This window comes from Cnephaeus nilssonii (assembly GCF_951640355.1).
Source record: "Cnephaeus nilssonii genome assembly, chromosome: 2".
Taxonomy (NCBI): domain Eukaryota; kingdom Metazoa; phylum Chordata; class Mammalia; order Chiroptera; family Vespertilionidae; genus Cnephaeus; species Cnephaeus nilssonii.
The window spans coordinates 52227974-52249909 of NC_137073.1; the positions used below are offsets into that span (position 1 = coordinate 52227974).

Here is a 21936-nt window from a genome sequence, read left to right on the forward strand (position 1 = left end):
AAAGCCGCCGTCAAGTTTCGCCCGCTGCCAGACAGTCCAGTTTCTCCCCGAATGAGTCTGGGTCCCCAGAGTCTCGCCCAGAACTGGAGTTCAGAGCTGTCGGGAGCTTTTGTCTCCCTCCCGATTGAGAAAGCCAGCTGCGTACTCAGTTGCCAGCCCTCTCCGCGCGCACACCTCCATACCTCTGCCTTCTGCAGTTCCTCTGAGTCTCAGTGTGCTTTCCTCTTTCCTTCTAGTTGTAGAATTTCCACTCAGCAAGCCTTCCTGTGGTCCTGGATGATGTCCGTTTTGTCTTTTAGTTGTAGTTTTGAAGTGGTTGTGCAAGGCAGTAGTCTAGGTGTTTACCTATGCCACCATCTTGGTTTCTCTCCTTGAGAAATCTTAATGTGTTTTTTAGTTCCTTCCTTCCTTCCTTCCTTCCTTCTTTCCTTCCTTCCCTCCCTCCCTCCCTCCTTCTTTCCCTTCCTAGCCCCTCCCTTCCTCCCTTTTTTAATTTAAATTCTTCATTGTTGAAAGTATTATATATGTCTCGTTTTCATCTCCCTAGCCGCTCCCACCCCCCAGCACATGCCCTCACCCCACTACTGTCTCTCTTCCTTCCTTTCATTCAATGAATATTATTAACTGATTATCACTGAGAATTGTGCTAAACACTGGTAACTCAGTATTCAGCAAAGCAGAGTCCTTGACCTAAAGCCCATGGTCTGGTGATTTCGACTACCGAGTGAAAACATAGAAATAATAAGCAATGGTACCTAGGTAGGCAAATAAATAAGCTCAAAGAGAGTAAATTTTGAGGAAATTAAGAAAATATGTCTGTATAAATAGGGCAATTTTAGGTTGTGAAAGCCTTGAAAATCAAAGCACAAAAATTAAGACTTGATGTAGGACAAGTCTAGGAGATAATGAAAATATTTTGAACTAAAACTTTTTGTGGCTCCTTTACTAAAACTATTCAGAAAATATTTACAGATAGATCATATGAATAAATAACTATATAAATAAAAATTTTAAGTAAATCTTTAATTTTTATGTAAATCAAATAAGTATTTCTTGCCAATTACATACATTTATGGAATAAACTCTTCAAAATATTTATTAATTTTTGCTCTCTTTCCAAGGAGAGTCCTCCAAATGAATCCTCTCCCCAAAACAGATGTTATGGTGAGAATTTCCGACACCAGAGGCTCTCCTCTGCGGCCACTCTGTTTAGGTTCAGCACCTATCTGAGTATTCCTGGTGGGTAGGGATCAGAAAAACATACTCTATTGGAGAATATCTCCAGCCCAGAGCCAAAAGCAGAGAAAAAGTCAGAGTTTTCGCAGAGATGAGACCTCAGACCCCTAAACCATGCCCAGGCAGAGCAACAGAAGAATTCCCTTGATTTTCTCATCATCCCTCTAATTCTGAGGCACAGAAACTACATCCAGCTAGTGGAAAAGGAAACAAACCTTTCTAGCAGACTAGCATGTCTCTTACCAACAAATTCCAGTGCTTCCAAGTACTAGAACCACCACTCACTTCTCCTAGGGAGCTGCCCATCATTCTTTTACAGAGCATAAATCTCTAACCATGCTCCCTTAGCTGTTCATGCACATGGTGATATTAATAACTGTTCAAGTTATTCACAAAATATTGCCCTAGAACACTTGTTTAACTTTATGACATAATTTCTCGATTATAAAATAATGTAATCACTAGGGCATCTCCCCGACCTCTCTCGCTGTTGACTGGAAAGAGGTTCTAACACTGGAGTGGGAGGATAAGAGCAAACATATTAATTCCGATCTATCTGAGGGAATCAGAAAAAAATAACATTAGCCACTAAATCAGTGGGTTTTCTCACTTTCAAGTTACGAATGACCCACAGGATAATATATTTGGATAATATATTTTATTTCATTAATCAGTAAATAATCATACAAAGTTTTAAATATGTAACTGAGATAACAATTCATGAAATAATTCATCATCTTACTATATCAAGAATGCTCTGCGATTTTTTTATTCTATTATATTTTAACTAGAGGCCCGATGCACGAAATTTGTGCAAGGGGCTTGGCCCTCGCAGCCCCAGCTTCATCTGGAAGGTCATCTGTATGGTCGTTCTGCTGTTCGGTCTAATTAACATATTAGCTATTTATTATATAGGATTTTAAAATCTGTTTAATGTTCATTCAGAAACAATGTTTTTTGTCTCAGTTAATATAAATTGCTATAGAAGTTTTAACTCACTCTATATTACACTAGGGATATTTTTTTAATTTAGCAATTAATAAATCACTTCAATAATAATAATCGCACATAACTTTTAATGTAATCAGGAGCACCTTCCCCTACTGTTAAGTTACTATAATTGTTTTGTCATAGAATACTATATTTACCTATAAACATTGCTACTTAGCATCCTTCCTGCAGAAATACATTTCAAAAAAGTCCCTAAGAGTCAATGCCATTGATACATTTATGGCCAGCCCCACATCCTTCCTTAAAAATGACAACCCCTTTTTCTCCCTATCCAGACAAGTCAGGAGGAGACTTCTATTTTAAACTGACGTCCAAAATTCAAAGTGCATACCTGACCAAAAAGAAACCAGTCCTTTGGCTGGGAGCTAAGTCACATTAATGCCTGAAAAGAGTGAAAGTCCCTGAACTCGAGAAGCTGCCAAAGCCCTTTCTAGGATCCTTTTCTTTAAAGTGGCTTTTTTTATGTGTGGCAGTTTGTTGTTGTTGTTGTTTTGGTTTATCATTTTTAAGCTACTAGTATTTTAAGTTTTTGTCACTTGAAATTCGACAAATTCTGACTACAATTCAAAATATCATTGCATTTACCAGTATACAGATAAATTGATTTCGAATAATAAAAAAGTCTTCTAGAGTCCAAATGTTCATAATAAGAAAATAAAGGAAGCATATACCAGGACAGAATTTTTCAGTATTGTGTTCTAATTTATTAAATTTCATTATAACTTATATAACTTATATAACTAGAGGCCCGGTGCATGAAATATGTGCATGGGGGAGGGGGCAGTCTCCTCAGCCCAGCCTGTACCCTCTCCAATCCGGGACCCCCAGGGGATGTCTGACTGTCAGTTTAGGCCCAATGCCTCTCACAATCCTGGGCCACTGGCTCCTAATCGCTCACCTGCCTGCCTGCCTGGTTGCCCATAACTGCCCCCACTGCAGGCCTGATCACCCCTCACTGCCTCTGCGTGCTGGCCTGATCGCCCCTCCCTGCTGGCCTGGTTGTCCCCAGCTGCCCCCCCTTCTGGCCTGGTCACCCCCAACTGCCCCCTCTGTTGGCCTGATCACCCCTCACAGCCCCCCCACCAGCCTGGTCGCCCCACACAACCTACTTGTTCAGTCGTTTGGTCATCCCTCACTAACCACCCTGCCAGCATGGTCACCCCACAAAGCCTTCTTGTTCAGTCGTTTGGTTGTCCCTCACTAACCCCCCTGCCTGCCTGGTCATAGGCAGCCATCTTGTGAGGGCGTGATGGTCAATTTGCATATTACCTCTTTCTTATGCAGGCTATGCATAACCCATACACACAGAAAATAGTGTGGTGAAGGCCTGAGAAGGGGCAAGAGTAGGGTGGAGGAGATCAATGTGAGGGAAAAAGGAAAATCTGTAGTATTTTCAATAATAAAGATATATTTTAAAAATTTTACAAATATATTTTTTTAAATTTTATTATAAGTTTAAAAGGTATAACTAGTAAATTCAATGAATTCCATACATGATGTTATTTTTTAAATATTACTTTTTATATGAACTCTATTATTCCTAATTATTACTAGGTTTTATTAGCATGTAACTTCAAGAGTCACACTCTCCACAGAAACATTTTCATGGAGACCTTTAAAACATTTAAACCACCCATCTGTCCTATTTGTACAGATTTTTAAACTGCATAGTTCCCATATGTCTTTCTAGCTGGTGCAGAATTCATTAAATATGCAATACTCACCTCACTAAGATTTTGTAATCCAAAATAACATTAGAAAAGTTAAGAAGTTCCCAGATACTTTTTTCCTTATCAGATTTAGTGTATGACAAATAAGCTAAAGAAAACTATTATAGCCAAATCTAATTATCATGATTATTAACACAATTTGGAAAAAAAAATTTTAAACCTTTGAAAACATTGAAGGCAGATTCCAGTACATAAAAATAATGGTAATAAATTATTTTAAAAGCTTTGGGCTTAAAACTAAATTTTTTTTTTGGGGGGGGGTATATGTTTTCATAGAGATTGGGGGACCTGTTTTTGTACTCTACAGCTCACATATACCTGTGCATTGGTTATAATGTGTACTTGGCACAGTCACATGATTGATTGATTATTCTGTCTATACTACCCTGCACCCTCCCTCCCTTGTAGGAAAATGAAAAGTTTGGTACGATTTGGAAAGAAATTCTATTATATTTTTTTCCTTACTTGTTTTAAATAAATATTTAGGGTCCCATTGAGACTATGTAAATAAATTCAGGAAATAATAATACTGTGTAAAATTCAAAATTGCAGGTAAACTTTTTAAAATTCTATTCATCTAACAAAATATATCGCAAAGAAACTAATGATTCTTGCCACATAAGCTTGTTGGCTCAGAATATCTCAGATCACTATTATACTTGTTTAGCTTTTAAATAACTACATTAGAGCTGAAAATTAATATAAAGTATACAACGTGAATAAATTCTCATTGACAGATACAGAACTGTACCTCTGTTGCTGTATACTTTGTTTTGTTTTAATGAAAGGCAATGAGCAGGGCATAGAATTATTGTGTGTCAATCAGCAGGGAGTAAACCATCCAATTTTTTTCTCTTCTACATAAATTATAATTCTTTTGCCACCACTTGTTGACAAATCTGTTTAATGTTTGTAACAACAGAGTATGCATACATGTCATGTATTATGAGGCTAACAAAGCTCAACTATGTAAGCTTGACCTTCACAAAAGACAATCTATTTACTTTCATATTTTTTGTGCTTTCTATTCATTATTTTGCTGTTTAAAATGGTCCCTAAACATAGTGCTGAAATGTTGTTTAGTATTCTTATGTTTAAGGTGGGTGTGACGTGCCTTATGGAGAAAATAGATGTGTTAGAAAGCTTTTAGTCATGAGTTGTAACACTGTGGTTCAATGTTAATGATTCAACAATATATATTAAACTAGTGGCCCGGTGCATGAAATTCGTGCACATTAAAAGGGGATTAATTAGAGGAAATAATTTAATATTCCTATTTGCCCTTTCTCTATAATAGAAGTGTCAGAGATTAAAGAAAATTAGTAAAATGTATTTTACTACCTCCTGTATGTATTTTACCTCCTCCTGTCAGAGTCTGGGGCACACCACAGGACCCAGAGTCAAGTCCCCGCCCACCCACATGCACCTCAAAATCGCGTGAGACCCAGGCCTGGCTGCCCCCGCCCCCGTTGGGCTAGATCCAGACCCGGCCAGTCCCACCCTTGTCGCGCCCCGCTGAGCAGGGGGCGTAGCCTCAGGTCCCCTGGCCTGGCACCAGGATGGGGGGGTGTGACCTGAGGTCCCCCAGATGAGGGTGGGTGGCATGCCTTGAGGTCCTCCGTCAAGCCCCGCCAGGTGGGGGGCATGGCCTGAGGTCCCCCGTCAAGCCCCGCCAGGTGGGGGGGGGGGGGGGGGACACAGCCTCAGGTCCCCTGTCAAGCCCCACTTGCAGGGGGGCGCAGCCTCAGATCCCCTGTCAAGCCCCGCCAGGCAGGGGGGCACAGCCTCAGGTCCCCTGGCCGGTGCTGGGGCTGGGGGTGCAGCCTGAGGTCCCCTGGCCTGGTGCCTGGGTGGGGGGCATGATCTGAAGTCCCCTGTCAAGCCCCACCTGGTGGGGGGCGCGGCCTGAGGTCCCCCAGCCTGGCACTGGAGTGGGGGAAGCAGCCTGAGGTCCCCTAGCCCAGCACCAGGACAGGAAGCGCACCTTGAGGTCCCCCCTCAAGCCCTGCTGGGTGGGGGGGCGTGGCCTGAGGTCCTCCGGCCTGGTTCCAAGGCAGGAGGCTCGGCCTGAGGTCCCCTAGCCTGATGCCAGGGCGGGGAGCATGGCCTGAGGTCCCCTGTCAAGCCCCATGGGGGCAGCGGAGGGCGTAGCCTCAGGTCCCTGCTGATTGCTCATTAAGGCTCCTTAAGGGAACTTGGCTTCAGCTGTGGGTGCAGCCATATTTGTGATGGAGTGATGGTCAATTAACATATCCCCTCTTTATTATATAGGATAAAGTATCTTTAAAAAGAAACACACACAAAACAATGTATTGTTAGGTGTATTGGTGATGTATTTATTGCTCAACTGTCAAAACTGTGACTCTGCTAGGGACAATGATTCAGTACTCAGGTAATGCTAATTTAGTTCTCACAGTAATTTTATAGAGTATAACTACCAAAAATAACAAGAATCAATTGTATAACCAGAATCTGACCACTTCTAATCACATCTGCTACTGCCACCCAGTCCAAAGCAGCATAAACTGGGCCTGGATTACTCCAATAGCCTGGAAGCAACTGGTCTTCTACATCCATCTTTCTCCCAATCTCAGACTCTTATTTTCAACAGGCTACCAGAATTCTCCTGTAAAAATGTAAGTTAGTTCATGTCATTCCTCTGCTCAAAACCCACCAATGGCTTCCCATCTTACTCATGGTAAAGGGTTTTAAAGAACTACCAAGACCCTTCATAATCTGTGTCTCCCTTGCCACCACCATCATTCTTCCTCTGATTCTCATACCTCCATGCCTTTCCCTGATCAATCCTTCAGATCTAGCCACACAGATGACTGTAATACTTCTCAGATATGCTGGACATGATCCCATTTCAATGACTTTGCTTCGTCTATCCCCTCTGTCATGGAGTAATCTCTGCCCCATAAAACCACGATTCATTCCCTCACCTCCTTCACTCTTTATTTAAAGGTCTCTTTCTCTATGACAACTAATCTGATCAACCCCAAACACCCTATCTACCTATAGTGTTTTCTCCATTGTAATTATTACCATGTAATTAATATACTATGTTTCACTTTTTAAAAATTCATTAGCTATCTTCTGCTCTAAAATGTAAGCCTTATGGAGGCAGGGATTTTTGGATATTTTGTTATCTGTAATATTCCTAATATAAATAACAGTGCCTGGCACATAACAAGAAAATGTATGAATTGCTATAGTTCTTATTTTAAAAATAAATTTAAACAAATAAAATTCTTAAAAAGTTAAAAGTTATAGAAAGATTACAATTTTACCTTCTGCATCAGTTCTAATAATCAAGTCCAAAACTAATATTGTTAAGGAGATCACCTATAAAATATAGAGGAAAATCAGCAAAAAGATTTAACTTCTCTTAACCTCTTTATATGTGAAACTTAGTTTTATTAAATAAAACTAAGCAAAAAGGGCACAAAGCAAGTAATTATGCTTTCATTTTATTTTTTGGAAGTTACCTCCAGAATATAAGTGAATCATGGAGCATATTTCATCCCACATAATATTTCAGTATCTAATAAGAATATTATAACTGTCACTTCAATTTCTATAGCTTTAACCAAATGCAAATTTAGATTAATAACTAAAAGTGACATTACTCTTTATGACCTTGTAGAGTTCCTATCATATTAAGCTCCATGCAGGGAAAAGCATTCATGCCTTAAGTTAGCTGCTAATATATTATGTACTAATAAGTAGGTCCAAAAAAAAAAGGAAAACCTCTCACTTTCAGGTCACTTTCAATAGAATTGATAATCAGCAAACTCTCCTTCGGTCTTTAGCAAGTCCTGTATCCAAATGTATTTCTTCTCTATGTTGAACTGAGAGGTAAATTTGAATTTCAGAATATTTTTCTAGAGAACCTCCATTCATCATCCATATCTAATTTTGATTTTTAAAAATCTCTAAGATTTAGAGATTATTGAATAAAAAGGCCAGTTACCATTATTAGTCAACTCAAAATGAGGAAATCAACTAAAATAGATTTTTAAAGTTTTATTCATTTTTTAAATTTTCAATTTATTTAAACACAAATTAACCATCTGTCTGAGATCTGAGCTCATTTCAAACTGGTTTTCATAATTAAAGTACTCTAAAGAGACAACTCAATGGATCTAATCAATTTAATTGGCTATAAAATATCATAGAACTATTCATAATGAATGAAGAGACAATTTAAGAAAATCTACTGCCAATTACAGAAAACTTTACTTTTTTTTTTTTTTTGAATGAGACATAACAGCTAATTCACCACAATCTAGCTATAGGTTTCCTCTTATTCCGTCTGCATAGCGTAGTGAGAGATTGTAAATAATCAGGGAATTTACCAATCCCTTAGCACTCTTTTGTATTTCTCATACAGAAAGAAGAATTTGAAAGAAAGATTGTTTCCTACTCTTGTCATAAAATTGTGTGAGGAGAGCTCCCTTCAAACTTCTCCAGACTGACTCGTATGGGCATGTGTCTTGTGAAGTGGCTCATCCTGTCTTGTTTTTTTCCTGAACACGATGTGTGATAAAACAGAAGCATTCAGACTTCTACCCACGTAAGAGAAACTCCGACAAATGCTATTGTCTGTATTTTGAGGCTTGGTAAATATAAAACACTAGTGTAATTCTATCCATATAAAATCAATTAAATATGTCACATCAGAATACATAAGTATGAGGTAGTTATTTTGAACATCTTTCCTAGTACTTCAGTATATCTTTAAGTAAACTAGAAAATAAGATTAGTAAATTTACAGACATAGCCATAGAAACTAACCAAAATAAAACAGAAGAGAAAAAAGACAAGGGGAAAAAATGATCACAGCATCAGTAGGCTGTGAGACAGTTACAAGCAGCTTAATACACAAGTACCTGGAGTCTCTGAAGGACAGCAGAAAGAGAAGAGGTGACAGTAAATATATGTGAATATATAATGGATAAACGTTTTCCACACTCGCCCTACCCAGTTTGGCTCAGTGGAATGAGCATCGGACTATGGACTGAAAGGTCCCAGGTTCGATTCTGGTCAAGGGCATGTACCTTGGTTGCGGACACATCCCCAATAGGAGGTGTGCAGGAGGCAGCTGATTGATGTTTCTCTCTCATCAATGTTTCTAACTCTCTATCTCTCTCCCTTCCTCTCTGTAAAAAATCAATAAAATATATATTTTCTTAAAAAGCTTTCCACACTCATTAAAACTATAAACTCTCAGGTATATATACAAGAAGCTCAGAAACCACAAACACAAGTAAAAAAGAAAAACCACATCATGACCAAATTACTCAAAACCAATGATGAAAAGCAAATCCTAAAAGCTGCCAAAGGAAAACAAATTGTACAGATAAAATAGATAACACAGCAAAGAATAATGCGAGGGATAATAAAAGTCACTTCATAATGATAAGAGAGTCATCAAGAGAATATAACAATCTTGACTGGTTATACACCTAACAACAGAGTGTCAAAATACATGAAGCAAAAAACTGAGATAACTATAAGAAGAAACAGAGAAATCCACAATAACAGTGGGAGATTTCAATTGCCCCATTTCAATAATTGATAGAACAAGTAGACAGAAAATCAGTAAAAACATTAAATATTTAAATAACTATATTAACCAACTGTACCAAGCTGACAAATAGACCACTCCAACCAATAATAGAATACATAGTCTTACCAAATATACATGAAGAATCAAGATATGCCATACTATGGGATATATAACATATACATAAATATAAAGAAATAAAGTCATAAAAAGAATATTTTCAGACCAAAATGGAATTAAATTATGAATAAAAATAGAACATCTCAAGAAAAATCCCATAACTTTAGAAAATTAAATAACTCAATTATAAATAACCTATAGATCAAAGAATAACACAAGGAAATAAGAAAGTATTTTGAACTGAATGAATATGAAGACACGATTGTATATAAAAAGGATATAATGTTGCAAAAGAGTACTTAGGGATATTCATAGTACTAAATGCCTGCATTAGGAAAGAAAATAAGATATTTCTCAAATCAATGATCTTAGCTTCCACATCAAGAAAATAGAATAATTGGTACAAACTAAGCCTAAACAACGCAGAAGGAAATAATAAAGACTAAAGCATAAGTCTATTAAATAGAAAGCAAAGAAATAGGGGGAGGGGAGCAATAAGTGTTGGTGAGGAAGTGGATAAAAGGGAACCCTCATGCACTCTTGGTGGGATAAATTGGTGCAGCCACAGTGAAAAACAATATGAAGGCTCCTCAAAAATATAAAATAAAAATAGGACTAACATACCCAGTAGGGGGTATGCAGGAGGCAGCTGATCAATGATTCTCATCATTGATGTTTCTATTTCTCTATTCCTCTCCCTTCCTCTCTGAAATCAATAAAAATATATTTTTTTTAAAAAACCAATGTAACCATCAAAAGCATTTTTAAAAAATTATAAACAAAAACTTAGCCAACCATATTCAACAATATAAAAAATGATAATGCATCATATGCAAGAGGAGCTATCATTCCAGGATGCGAGGCTGTTGTAATATTTGAAACATATGTGAAAATCAATCAAATAATCCACCATATTAAATCAAAAAGAAGAAAAAATGTCATCTCAATCAATACAAAAATCCAACATCCATTACAAAGAATGAATATAAAGGAATTTCTTCAACCTAATTAAAAAAATATTTGAATACTACAGCTCACATCATATTTAATGGTGGCAGACTTTTCCCCTCAAGTTCAGGAACAAGGCAAAATCTTTGCTCTTTCTGCTTATACTCAACATTATACTGGAGGTTCTAGCTAGGGCAATCAACAAGTAAAAGGAAAAATAAAGAAATCAAAATGAAAAGGAAAAATAAAACTCTTTATTCACAGACAACATGATCCTGTAATTCTTTTGTGAAATCATCTACTTTTATAAGAATGATGTGATGGCAAATTTTTCCAACATTTACAGGCTTATGTCAGAACCCTAGTCCAGATACAAACTATATTTATTCACAAAATTGTTTGATGGCAAAACTATGTGTTTAAAACCAACTAAGATGTTCAGAACTCAATCTACAATAGAAAACCTCTGTACTTTGCATTCAATAACTTATTTTTCTAAAACTCAGTGCTGCTATCAAGAAACAATTAAATTATTAACTTCAGCTCAATCAGCTACTCTTATTATGGTTGTTCTCCAAGCACATGTAAATAATAATCAATAGACTAAGGTCTAGGAAATAGTCAATAAACAGATATACATAGCCAAAAATAGACTAATGTCCAAATTAGTTCAAATCAATTTAATGCAAACATCCGTTCCCTCAACACAGCACCCAGCAAAACAAGTTTAATATTTAAAATGTTAACAAATTAATTAAAATAATGCTACATTCATATTGCAAATGAGTTTTTATTTTACACTGAACATAAACTAAATTCCCATGGGATATAAATTCTAACATTCAAAATTGAAAGTATTTTGTGTAATCCATCCAGCAGGGGTCAGTTTGGCATTTCAGCTTTAACCCAGCCTTCCTACTGATCTGCTGCTACTGCTGAACCTCCAGTTGCAGTCACTGAGCCCTAGACTCAGAACCCATTCTCGATCAAACCCAGACTTTAAACCTTAAAATATTTCCAGGCCCTGTCTATCTCAAAGCCTTTCTCTTCTCCAGCTGGTTGCTATATGTCAGACTGGTGTTCTAAATAGCTTTTCCAAGACCTCCACCAATCTACAGTAATCTCTGGATACCAGAGCCATAACTTGGGCATTCGCTGCCAGCACCCAAGCAGTGCCTAGGGTCCATTCCAGAATGCCCTGGACTGACCTATCAAGACGAACTAAGGTTCTGGCATAAGCCTGTAAATATTGGAAAATTTGCCATCACATTATCCTTATAGTGACTAAATAACTTCACAAAAGGACTCCCATTTTCATGTTAAACACAGATGCAGTCTGAAATCAGAAACAAAATATTCAGAAATATAATTTTATACTTTTTCATGTAAAAATGAGAAAAAAGTTTCAATTGATTTTATTATGGAAGAGAAATTTACATATGCCTCATGCATAAAACAATTACATAAGAAGTTATTTTTAAAATATATATTCTATAGGTTATAAGTTGATCTACTGGGAGTAATCGAATTCTTGAAAATAGGAAAATACTATCACTAATATCTTTAGAAAGAGAAATGTAAATAAGTTTGCATATTTTAATACAGAAAATTAAATAAAATAATACACCATAGAATACCAATAAAAACTACAGTCTTGAGATTTTCTGGTTGCCTTCCTACTATTAATACAACACTAAATAGTATTTTATCTAGATCCAAAGTAATAAAGAACAATTATAATATGTGAATAATCTTTGATAATATAAGCATTAGGTATAAGAACTATTTAAAACTTTATTATGACATCAAAATTAGATTTCCATTTTTAAACAAAAACAAGTAATATCATTAAAAATAGGCATCCAGACTTGGGAGTAATTATGTGTTTCCTTTCCTAAATAATTTTTCTCTAACAGATACAGACGCAGTGTGAAATACTTAGCATAGATGGATTATAATACAGTCGGATTAAGTCATCACTTGCTCTGGGTGAATTTCAATATGATTATTTATAATATAGAACACTAATTTGAGAATGCTAGCCAGGCATTAAGTAATGAACTTTATAAAATTAACTATTTTGACAGATTAAGTAGCAATGCTAAATGTACAAAACTATTTCTGAACTACTCTTGATGGTTTAGCAAAGTATCCCTTGTATAAATGCTAAATTTTGAAAGATGATAAGACTTGAAGTTCCCAAGTTAGAATATCAACTAGAAACAGGTAAGCTCCTTCAATACATAGAAAATACTGCTTTAATCTCAATAACTTAAAGACAGAAAGTGCTCAGTAAGTACTTCTAAATTATCTAAAGCACTCTTAAAAATAACAAAGGACTAGTAATTAGGTTTTAACACGAAGTTTGAAAATCTATAAAATATTCACACAATGTTAGAATTTAATGCAAGACTATCTGACTCCAAAGTCGATGCCATTTTTACTTTTCTTCACTTAAATAACAGGTAATTAAATTACAAAAGCATTTTAAAAGAGATGTTTACATTAGTAAAGAGGTCATAATCTCAAAATTTTGGTTGAAATACACGAAAAATAAGTAAGATGAAGAAAGATAAGGAAACTGCAAACATGGATTCATCTTCCCTACAAAAGCAAATAGAAACATTGTGAGAAGCAGAAACATGAATTAAATGTGGGAGGAGTGAGGGAAACATAGCTTAGGTGTTGGAGGAAAAATGGGAAGGAGGAAGGGGGAGGGAGACCAGGAAAAAGAGGAACAGGGGAAAGGAGGCAAAGAAGCAGGGATGAGCAAGGTGGGTGGGGAGATAGAAAGGGAGGAGGAAGTAAGGAAAAGAGGGAGGAAGGGAGAGCTACATCTAAATCAGAATCTCTTCTAATCTATTGAGAATAATAATAAAAACAATGTTTTCATTGTGCAAGAAATATCCAAATACAGGAGCTATTTATTTATTTACTTCAAAAATAACAATATAATATACAGGTAAAAGACAAAGAAAAATACATTAATAAAAGAGAATGGTAAATTCAATAGTAAAAAGAAAAGGGAGTTTCTAATAAGGCTTACATATTTAGCCAGAAAGAAAAAAAAAATTTTTTTATTGATTTCAGAGAGAAAGGGAGAGGAACAGAGAGATAGAAACATCCATGATGAGAGAGAATCATTGATTGGCTGCCTCCTGAATGTCCTCTACTGGGGATTGAGCCTGCAACCCAGGCATGTGCCCTTGATGTGTATCAAACCTGGATACTGACCCTTCAGTCCCAGGCCAATGCTCTCTCCACTGAACCAAGCCAAACCGGCTAGAGTGCCAGAAAGAAAATTTTAAAACTCCAACTTTTATAATTTTAATAAAAATGAAATATGAAAACTGTTTAGCTACAATTCAAGACTATAACCATAAATCTCTGTTAAAAACATTGGTTTCTCTTTCCATTTACTTCCAAACCGTCCAATGAAAATTGTAGGACACTAGACACATATAAAATTAAGCTACAAAGGCAAGATAACGCTATAATATGATCTTGTGATTTTAAAGGCTTTTAAGTACCATGGTAAAAAGGGAATTGAAAAGACTTCTAAACAAATACAACCTTGTTTTTTCTTATTCAGCACTCATTAATTAACTAAATCTGATGTTAGAGATCAATTTAAACACTTTGCATTCTATTACACAAATGCTACATAATTCCATTTAGTATACACTATTCAAAAATATTGTGCATCATTTTTTTATAAAGGAAGAATTATTACATAATTTCACAATCAGTCTATTTTGGTTTATTTTGGTATTTTTTAACATATATTTTTATTGATTTCAGAGAGGAAGGGAGAGGGAGAGATAGAAACATCAATGGTGAGAGAGAATCACTGATCGACTGCCTCCTGCACGCCCCACACTGGGAATCGAGCCCGCAACCTGGGCATGTGCCCTGGCCGGGAATCGAACCACAACCTCCTGGTTCTTAGGTAGATGCTCAAAGACTGAGCCATGCCAGTGAGGCATATTTCGGTATTTTTTTAATGTAAATTGGTCTAAGTGGAATCATTGTACTATTTATAAAGATAACATTCAAATGATAAGAATAAAAAGCACTAAAGTAAACATTTTTTCATAATTTTGCCATACCTTTAGCTAAAGCTTCTTTATATTTCTCTTTGGCAGAATTCATTTCTTTTATTAATTGTCTATAGCTGGATTTTAATTTCTCTAATTCCGTCTTTGTAACCTGTCAAAAAAAGAAATTAAAAAAAATTAAAACATAAATTTACATGATCAAGAACTTAAATTCCAATGTGCACCTTACTGCTTATAGGTCAGAGTTGCTCTTTAATACACAATTACAGACAATAAATTAAAAATTACTTGGGGGGAGGGTGAATCAGGGAAGAAGGAGACACGTAATACAATTTTAAAAAATTACTTTAGCCCTGGCCCTGGCCAGATGTCTCGGTTGGTTGGAAAGTCATCCCTTACACCAAAAAGGTTACAGGTTCAACTCCCAGCCAGAGCACAGAGGGCACACACCTAGGTTTCAGATTCAATCCCCATTGAGGGCGTGAACGGGAGGCAACTGATGGATGTTTCTCTCTCACCTCTCTCTCTCTCTCTCTCTCTCTCTCTCTCTCTCTCTCAAATCAATTTTTAAAAATATCCTCAGGTGAGGATTAAAAAAAAAAATTCTTTAGCTCTGGCCAGGTGACTCAGTTGGTTGGAGCGTCATCCTGTATACCAAAAGGCTGCAGGTTCAATTCCCTGTAAGGGTATATATCTAGGTTGTAGGTTCAATCCCCGGGCATGGTGTGTACGGGAGGCAACCAAACGATGTTTCTCTCTCACAATGATGTTTCTCTCCCTATCTCTCCCTCTCCCTCTCTCTCACTCTCTCTAAAAATCAATAAAAACACACCCTTATGTGAGGATTAAAAGAAAAAATTACTTTAGAAATCAGTGATAAATTCAACAGCACATAAAAAAAAACACAATTTCTTAAAAGGAGAGCAAATCCAGAAACAGTGCTGCAGTCATCTAAATTTAAAGACCAATAAATTAATTTTCTGTCTATAGAAACATTTTCTCTTATAAAAAAGCTAATTTAAATATTTATTTTAATTGTACAGAGTCACTCTGAGTTGCCACAATTCATCAGTTCTAACATGAATTTTTTTGTTAGCATGGTTTATTTTTTTATTTCTTTATTAATGAAAAAATTTGTTGATATTGTAACATCTCTGAAAAGAAGGTGTACCTAACAATCACTGTTAGCCAAGCAATAATCATAAGTAGTAACTACATGCATGCAAGAACATGATTATTATTTCTACAGAAAAACCAGACAAATGCATGTTCTTGACTCTATTGTCAAAAAGGCATTTAAATAGCAATTGAGAGAAAAATTAAGAATCTTAGATGTTGTTTGAAAAACTTCTGGTGCAGCTTCCGAGAAGCCTAAGAAATCAGCAGTATGAAAAACTTTCAAAGAGGGCATAAGCTACTTAGAAGACAATCTCAGAGCCCACTTCTAATAAATATTACATCACCATCATATTTGATGTGACAAAGAATGACTGTGCAAATAAATAAAAATATTAATAACTATAATATAGATATAAATTAGTTCAAATCATTCCCTTTTAAAAAATTTCACTGGTTGACATTTTTTTATGAACTTTATTTTTTTAGACCAGTTTCACTTTCACAACAAAATTGAGCATAAAGGACAGAGATTTCCCATATACCTCCCACCCCTCCACACACACACACATTTGCCTCCATTAGCAACATCCCCCCAAAAGAGCATTTGTTACAAGTGATGAACCTAAAATGACAGAGCATTATCATCCAAATCCACAATTTACATTAGGTTTCACTCTTGGTGTTGTACATAGAATGACATGTATCTACCATTATAGCATCATACAAAGTAGTTCACTGTCAAAATCTTCTGTGCTCCATGTGTTCACTCCTCTCTCTCCTCTGATCCCTAGCAACCACTCTTTTTTTTCCAATCACAGTTTACAGTCAATATTATTTTGTATTAGTTTCAGGTGTACAGCATAGTGGTTAGACAATCATATATATTACAAAGTGAGCCTTCAATATTTCAAGTGCCCACTTGGCAGTACCACTGATCTTTTTACTGTAATCATAGTTTTTCTTTTCCCAGAATATCATACAGTATTATAATCAAACAATACATAGCCTTTTCAGATTATATTCTTTCACTTAGTAATATGCATTTAAGGTTCCTCGATGTCTTTCTATGGCTTGCTAGCTCATTTCTTTTGAATGATGAATAATATTTCATTGTCTAGATGTGCCACAGTTTGTTCATCCATTCACCTAATAAAAGACATTTTGGTTGCTCCTAAGTTTTGGTATTATCAATAAACCTACTATAAACACCCATGTGTGGGGGCTTTCACTTTCACAGCAAAGTTTTCAACTCTTCTGAACAAATACCAAGGAGTGTGATTGCTGGATCCTCTGGCAAGAGTATATTTAGTTTTATAAGAAAATGCCAATCTTCCAAAGTGGCTGTGCCCCTCTGTATTCCCTCCAACAATGAATGAGAGTTCCTATCACTCCCAATCTTCACCAGAATTTGGTGTTGTCAGTTGAGAGTGTGGTCATTCTCATAAGTGTGCAGTGGTATTTCATTCTTGCTTCAATTGCATTTCCCTGATGACATGATGTGCAGCATCTTTTCATGTGCTTATTTGCCACCTGTGTAGCTTTTGGCCCAATTTTTAATTTGTTAAGGTTTTGGCCCATTTTTTAATCAGGCTGTTTGTTTTCTTAGTAGACTTTTAAGAGTTCTCTGTATATGTTAGATGACAGTCCTTTATCATATGTGTCTTTCACAAATATTTTCTCCCAGTATGGCTTACCTTTTCATTCTTTTGGCACTGTCTTTCACAAAGCATAAGTTTTTAATTTTGATTAAGTTGAGCTTATCAATTATTTATTTAATGGATTGTGCTTTTAGTGTTGTACCTAAAAAGTTATCACCATACGAAGGTCATCTAGGCTTTTTCCTATGTTATCCTCTAGGCATTTTATAGTTTTATGTTTTACATTTAGGACTGTGATCCATTTTAGTTAATTTTCATAAAGGGCATAAAGTCTGTGTCTAGATTCATTTTGCATATGGATGGATGTCCAATTATTCTGGCAACATTTGTTTAAAATATCTTTTTTCTGCTGTGTTGACTTTGTCACTTTGTCAATGATCTTTTGCCTGTATTTATGTGGATCTATTTCAGAGCTCTCTATTCTATTCCATTGATCTATTTGTCTATTGTCTTATGTAAAATCCAAGCTATCTTGATTAGTCTTTAGAGTAAGTCTTGAAGTTAGGTAAAAGTCCTCAGACTTTGTTCTTCTCCTTCAGTAATCTATGGACTCCTCTGGGTCTTTTGCCTGTCTATATAAGCTTAAGATTCAGCTTTTCAATATCCATAAAATAACTTGCTGGGATTTTTATTGGGGTCATGTTAAATCTACAGAGCAAGTTGGAAATAACTGATATCTTGACCATACTGAGTCTTCCCATCCATTGGATATCTCTCAAATTATTTCTTCTTTGATTCTCTCATCAGAGTTCTGTCATTTTGCTCCTACAGGTCCTGTACATACTTTGCTAGATTTATACCTAAGTATTTCATTTTGGGGGATGTTAATGTATATGTTTTGTTGTTAATTGCCTATCATCTTGTTCATTGATTTTTTGTATGTTAACATTGTATCCTGCAACCTTGCTATAATACTTAGGTCTAAGAGTTTCTTTGTTGATTCTCTTTAATTTCCTGCATAGACAATCATGTCATCTGTGAACAAAGGCAGCTATATTTCTTTGTTCCCAATCTGTATACCTTTTATTTCTTTTTCTTATCTTACTGCATTAGCTATGACTTCCAATATAATGTTAAGAAACAGTGGTAAGAAGGAACATTCTTGCCTTATTCCTGATCTTAATAAGAAAGCTTCGATTTTCTCACCATTAAGTATGATGTTAGCTGTGGGGGGTTTTTTGTGTGTGTTTTTTTAAATATATTTTATTGATTTTTTACAGAGAGGAAGGGAGAGGGATAGAGAGCTAGAAACATCGATGAGAGAGAAACATCAATCAGCCGCCTCCTGCACACCCCCAACTGAGGATGTGCCCGCAACCAATGTACGTGCCCTTGACCGGAATCGAACCCGGGACCCTTTAGTCTGCAGGCCAACGCTCTATCCACTGAGCCAAATCGGTTTTGGCATAGCTATAGGTTTTTATTGATATTCTTTATCAAGTCTACTGAGAGTTTTTATCATGAATGAGTGTTGAATTTTGTCAAATGCTGTTTCTGAATCTATTCATATAATCACCTGATTTTTTTTTTTATTAATGTCTATGTGATGGTTTCCAGTCATTGATTTTCAAATGTTGAACCAGCCACATACTTGAAATATACACCAATTGGTCATGGTGTATAATCCTTATGATACATTGTTGTATTTGATTTCATAATAATTAAGGATTTTTGTGTTTATGCTCATGAGAGATATGAACCTGTAGTTTTCTTCTAATATCGTGTCTAGTTTTGGCATTAGGGTAATGCTGGCCAAATAGAATGAATTAAGAAGTCTCCCTCTTTATATCTTCTCAAAGAATTTGTAGATAATTGGTAGAATTTCTTGCTTAAAATTTTGATAGAATTCACCAGTGAACCTATCTGAGCCTAGTACTTTCTGTTTTGGGAGATTATTAATTATTGATTCAATTACTTTAATAGATATTTGCCTATTCAGATTATCTATTGATTCTCATTTAAGTTTTAGTAGATTGTGTTCTTCAAGGAATTGGCTCATTTCTCTACATTATCAAATTTGTAGGCATTAAAGGTTCATAGTATTCCTTCATAAGCCTTTAATATCCATGGGATATGTAGTGATATACCTATTTCACTTCTGATATTAGTAATTTTTGCTGTCCTGTGCTTTTGTTAGTTAGCCGAGCTAGAGGCTTAGTGATTATATTGATCTTTCCAACAAACCAGTTATTTTGTTGAGTTTTCTCTACTGATTTCCTGTTTTCACTTTCATGGATTTCTGCCCTAATTTTTATTATTTCTTTTCTTCTAATTACTCTGGATTCAATTTCCTCTTCTTTTCCTACTGTCCTATGGTAGAAGATTAGATTATTGCTTTTAGATCTTTCTTCTTTTCTAATATATGCTTACATTTCTACATATTTTTCTGTCTCTTCCAACTATGTTTTGTTGTTGTTGTTGTTGTTGTTATTTTTTTTTTTTTTTTTTTTTTGCCTTTTGGTAGTCCTTACCATTTTTTTCTTGGTTGACAAGCATGATGTTTTGGATAAAAGGAACTGATGTAAATCAGGCCTTTACTAATGTGGTGACAAAGTTGTCAGGGAGGGAAATTATTTTATAGTCCCATGACTAGGTCTCAGATTTTTACTAAGCCTGTGCCCTTGGACTGTAAACATTACAAGTGTTTCTCAGTCCCCAGCCCCCCTTTCATGAGACATGATGGCTAGAGTGGGCCAAAGTTGCATATTTCCCTTCCCCCAGTTTGTTAAGCTCTGGTTAAACAGTTTCTCATAAGGGCAGATCTTGTTAAGAAGACCAGAATACTCAGGCATGTGTCAAAATGGTTTCTTTTCTCCTCCCCCAGCCAGGACCATGAGACTTTTCTCCAATGTTCACTGTGAGAACCTGGTAGAGATCCAGGAGGTAAAACTCAAAAAAAGTATGGGGGCCACTCAACGACTGGATCCTCCTGAAGTTTTTAATTGTTACAGTTGTCCACACTGAAACTCCAGGACTTGTCAATTACCATTCAGGTTTTTCTGCACCCAGCACTGGTTCCCAAGGAGGCTCTGATAGGTTGTGATTCGCTATATTGGCTTATCAGTCTCTCTAATTTTGGCAGCAGCTGTTTGCCCTGTGACTTCACTTCTCTTATACACCTAAGAAGAGTTGTTCATTTTTTAAATTTTTTCAACCTTTTACTTATTGTTTGAATGAACCTCCAAACTTCTTATGTGCTAACCAGAAATTGGAAGCCTTAACTTTTGAAGTTGTAAAGAACCAATTCATTACTTTGCAAACTGGCAAATTAATAGCAAAAAGCAAGCCTTCCCTTTTTAAATTATGCCTCAGGGTAACCAAATAGTTGATCTAGGGCCGTGGTCAGAAAACTGCGGCTCACGAGCCACATGCGGCTCTTTGGCCCCTTGATTGTGGCTCTTCCACAAAACACCACGGCCTGGGCGAATCTATTTTGAAGAAGTGGCATTAGAAGAAGTTTAAGTTTAAAAAATTTGGCTCTCAAAAGAAATTTCAATCGTTGTACTGTTGAAATTTGGCTCTGTCGACTAATGAGTTCGCCGACCACTGATCTAGGGAAAGTCTTAATTGAAAAATTCCAGCTACCAATTGCATCAGAAATGATAGAAAAAGCTTGCCATTATGCAAACCCCACTGAAGTAATCGACTAATCACTGAACATAAATTGTTTCTAAAACTATTAGATGAAAAGTGGAAGGGAAACTTTATTAACAGATTAATCAGGCTGGCAAAACTGGAACCTATTAGTCATATTTAACAACACAAAATGATAAATAGGCAGACAGAGACATTATATACCTCTGAAATAAAAAAAGAGAAAGTCTATATCAGCACCTATGTGTACTTGTCCAAAATAAACAGCAAAAATCTTATCAAATCTCTAGACCTAACTTCCAATTTACAGGAAAATTGGCAGATGAAGGAATGCATGAAATCACATCACAAGATGCTAACAACAAAATCCAATATAAAGGTAATTCAATTCTATAGGGCAAAATTAACCAGTTTCTCCCACAAATAAATGGCATTTTAAAGAGGGGGGAAGACAACCTACATTAAAGAGAATTATTCAACTGTAATGTATGGGCATGTTTGGATCCTAATTTAAATGAACCAACCGCAAAAAGCATTTAAACAACAATCATTTGAACACAGAATATTTAATAACATTAGGAATTATTGTTCAATTTTTAGGTAGGTTAGTAATAATATAATTGTGTTTTATAAAAAAGAGTATGTATTTTAGCAATACATACTAAAATATTTATGAATTAAATGATAACTGGAATTTTCTTTTAAATGACCCAATATAGAAGAAAAAGTAGGTGAGAATATAGATGAAAAAGAAATTTACTGTGTGGGTGAAAGGGTGGCTAGGAGTTCATTTTACTATTCTCTCCTCCTTTGTACATTTGGAAATTTTCATAATTAAAACACTGTAAAAGTTATCCAGAAAGGACACACTCTGAATGTAGAGAAATTTA

The 21936-nt window shown here is 35.8% G+C and overlaps 1 protein-coding gene across 4 annotated transcripts in view; it reads right to left on the bottom strand.

The window, feature by feature from the left end:
* The window catches only part of FER (FER tyrosine kinase), a 304478-nt gene that overhangs the window by 237762 nt on the left and 44780 nt on the right, over positions 1 to 21936 (bottom strand). For all 4 annotated transcript variants that reach the window (XR_013815162.1, XM_079799477.1, XM_079799478.1 and 1 more), the window contains exon 5: positions 14727 to 14826. Coding sequence is in view for 3 of the 4 variants with exons in the window: in XM_079799477.1 (XP_079655603.1) it covers positions 14727 to 14826 (100 nt within the window). In the remaining variant the exon portion in view is untranslated. The remainder of the gene's footprint in view (positions 1 to 14726; positions 14827 to 21936) is intronic.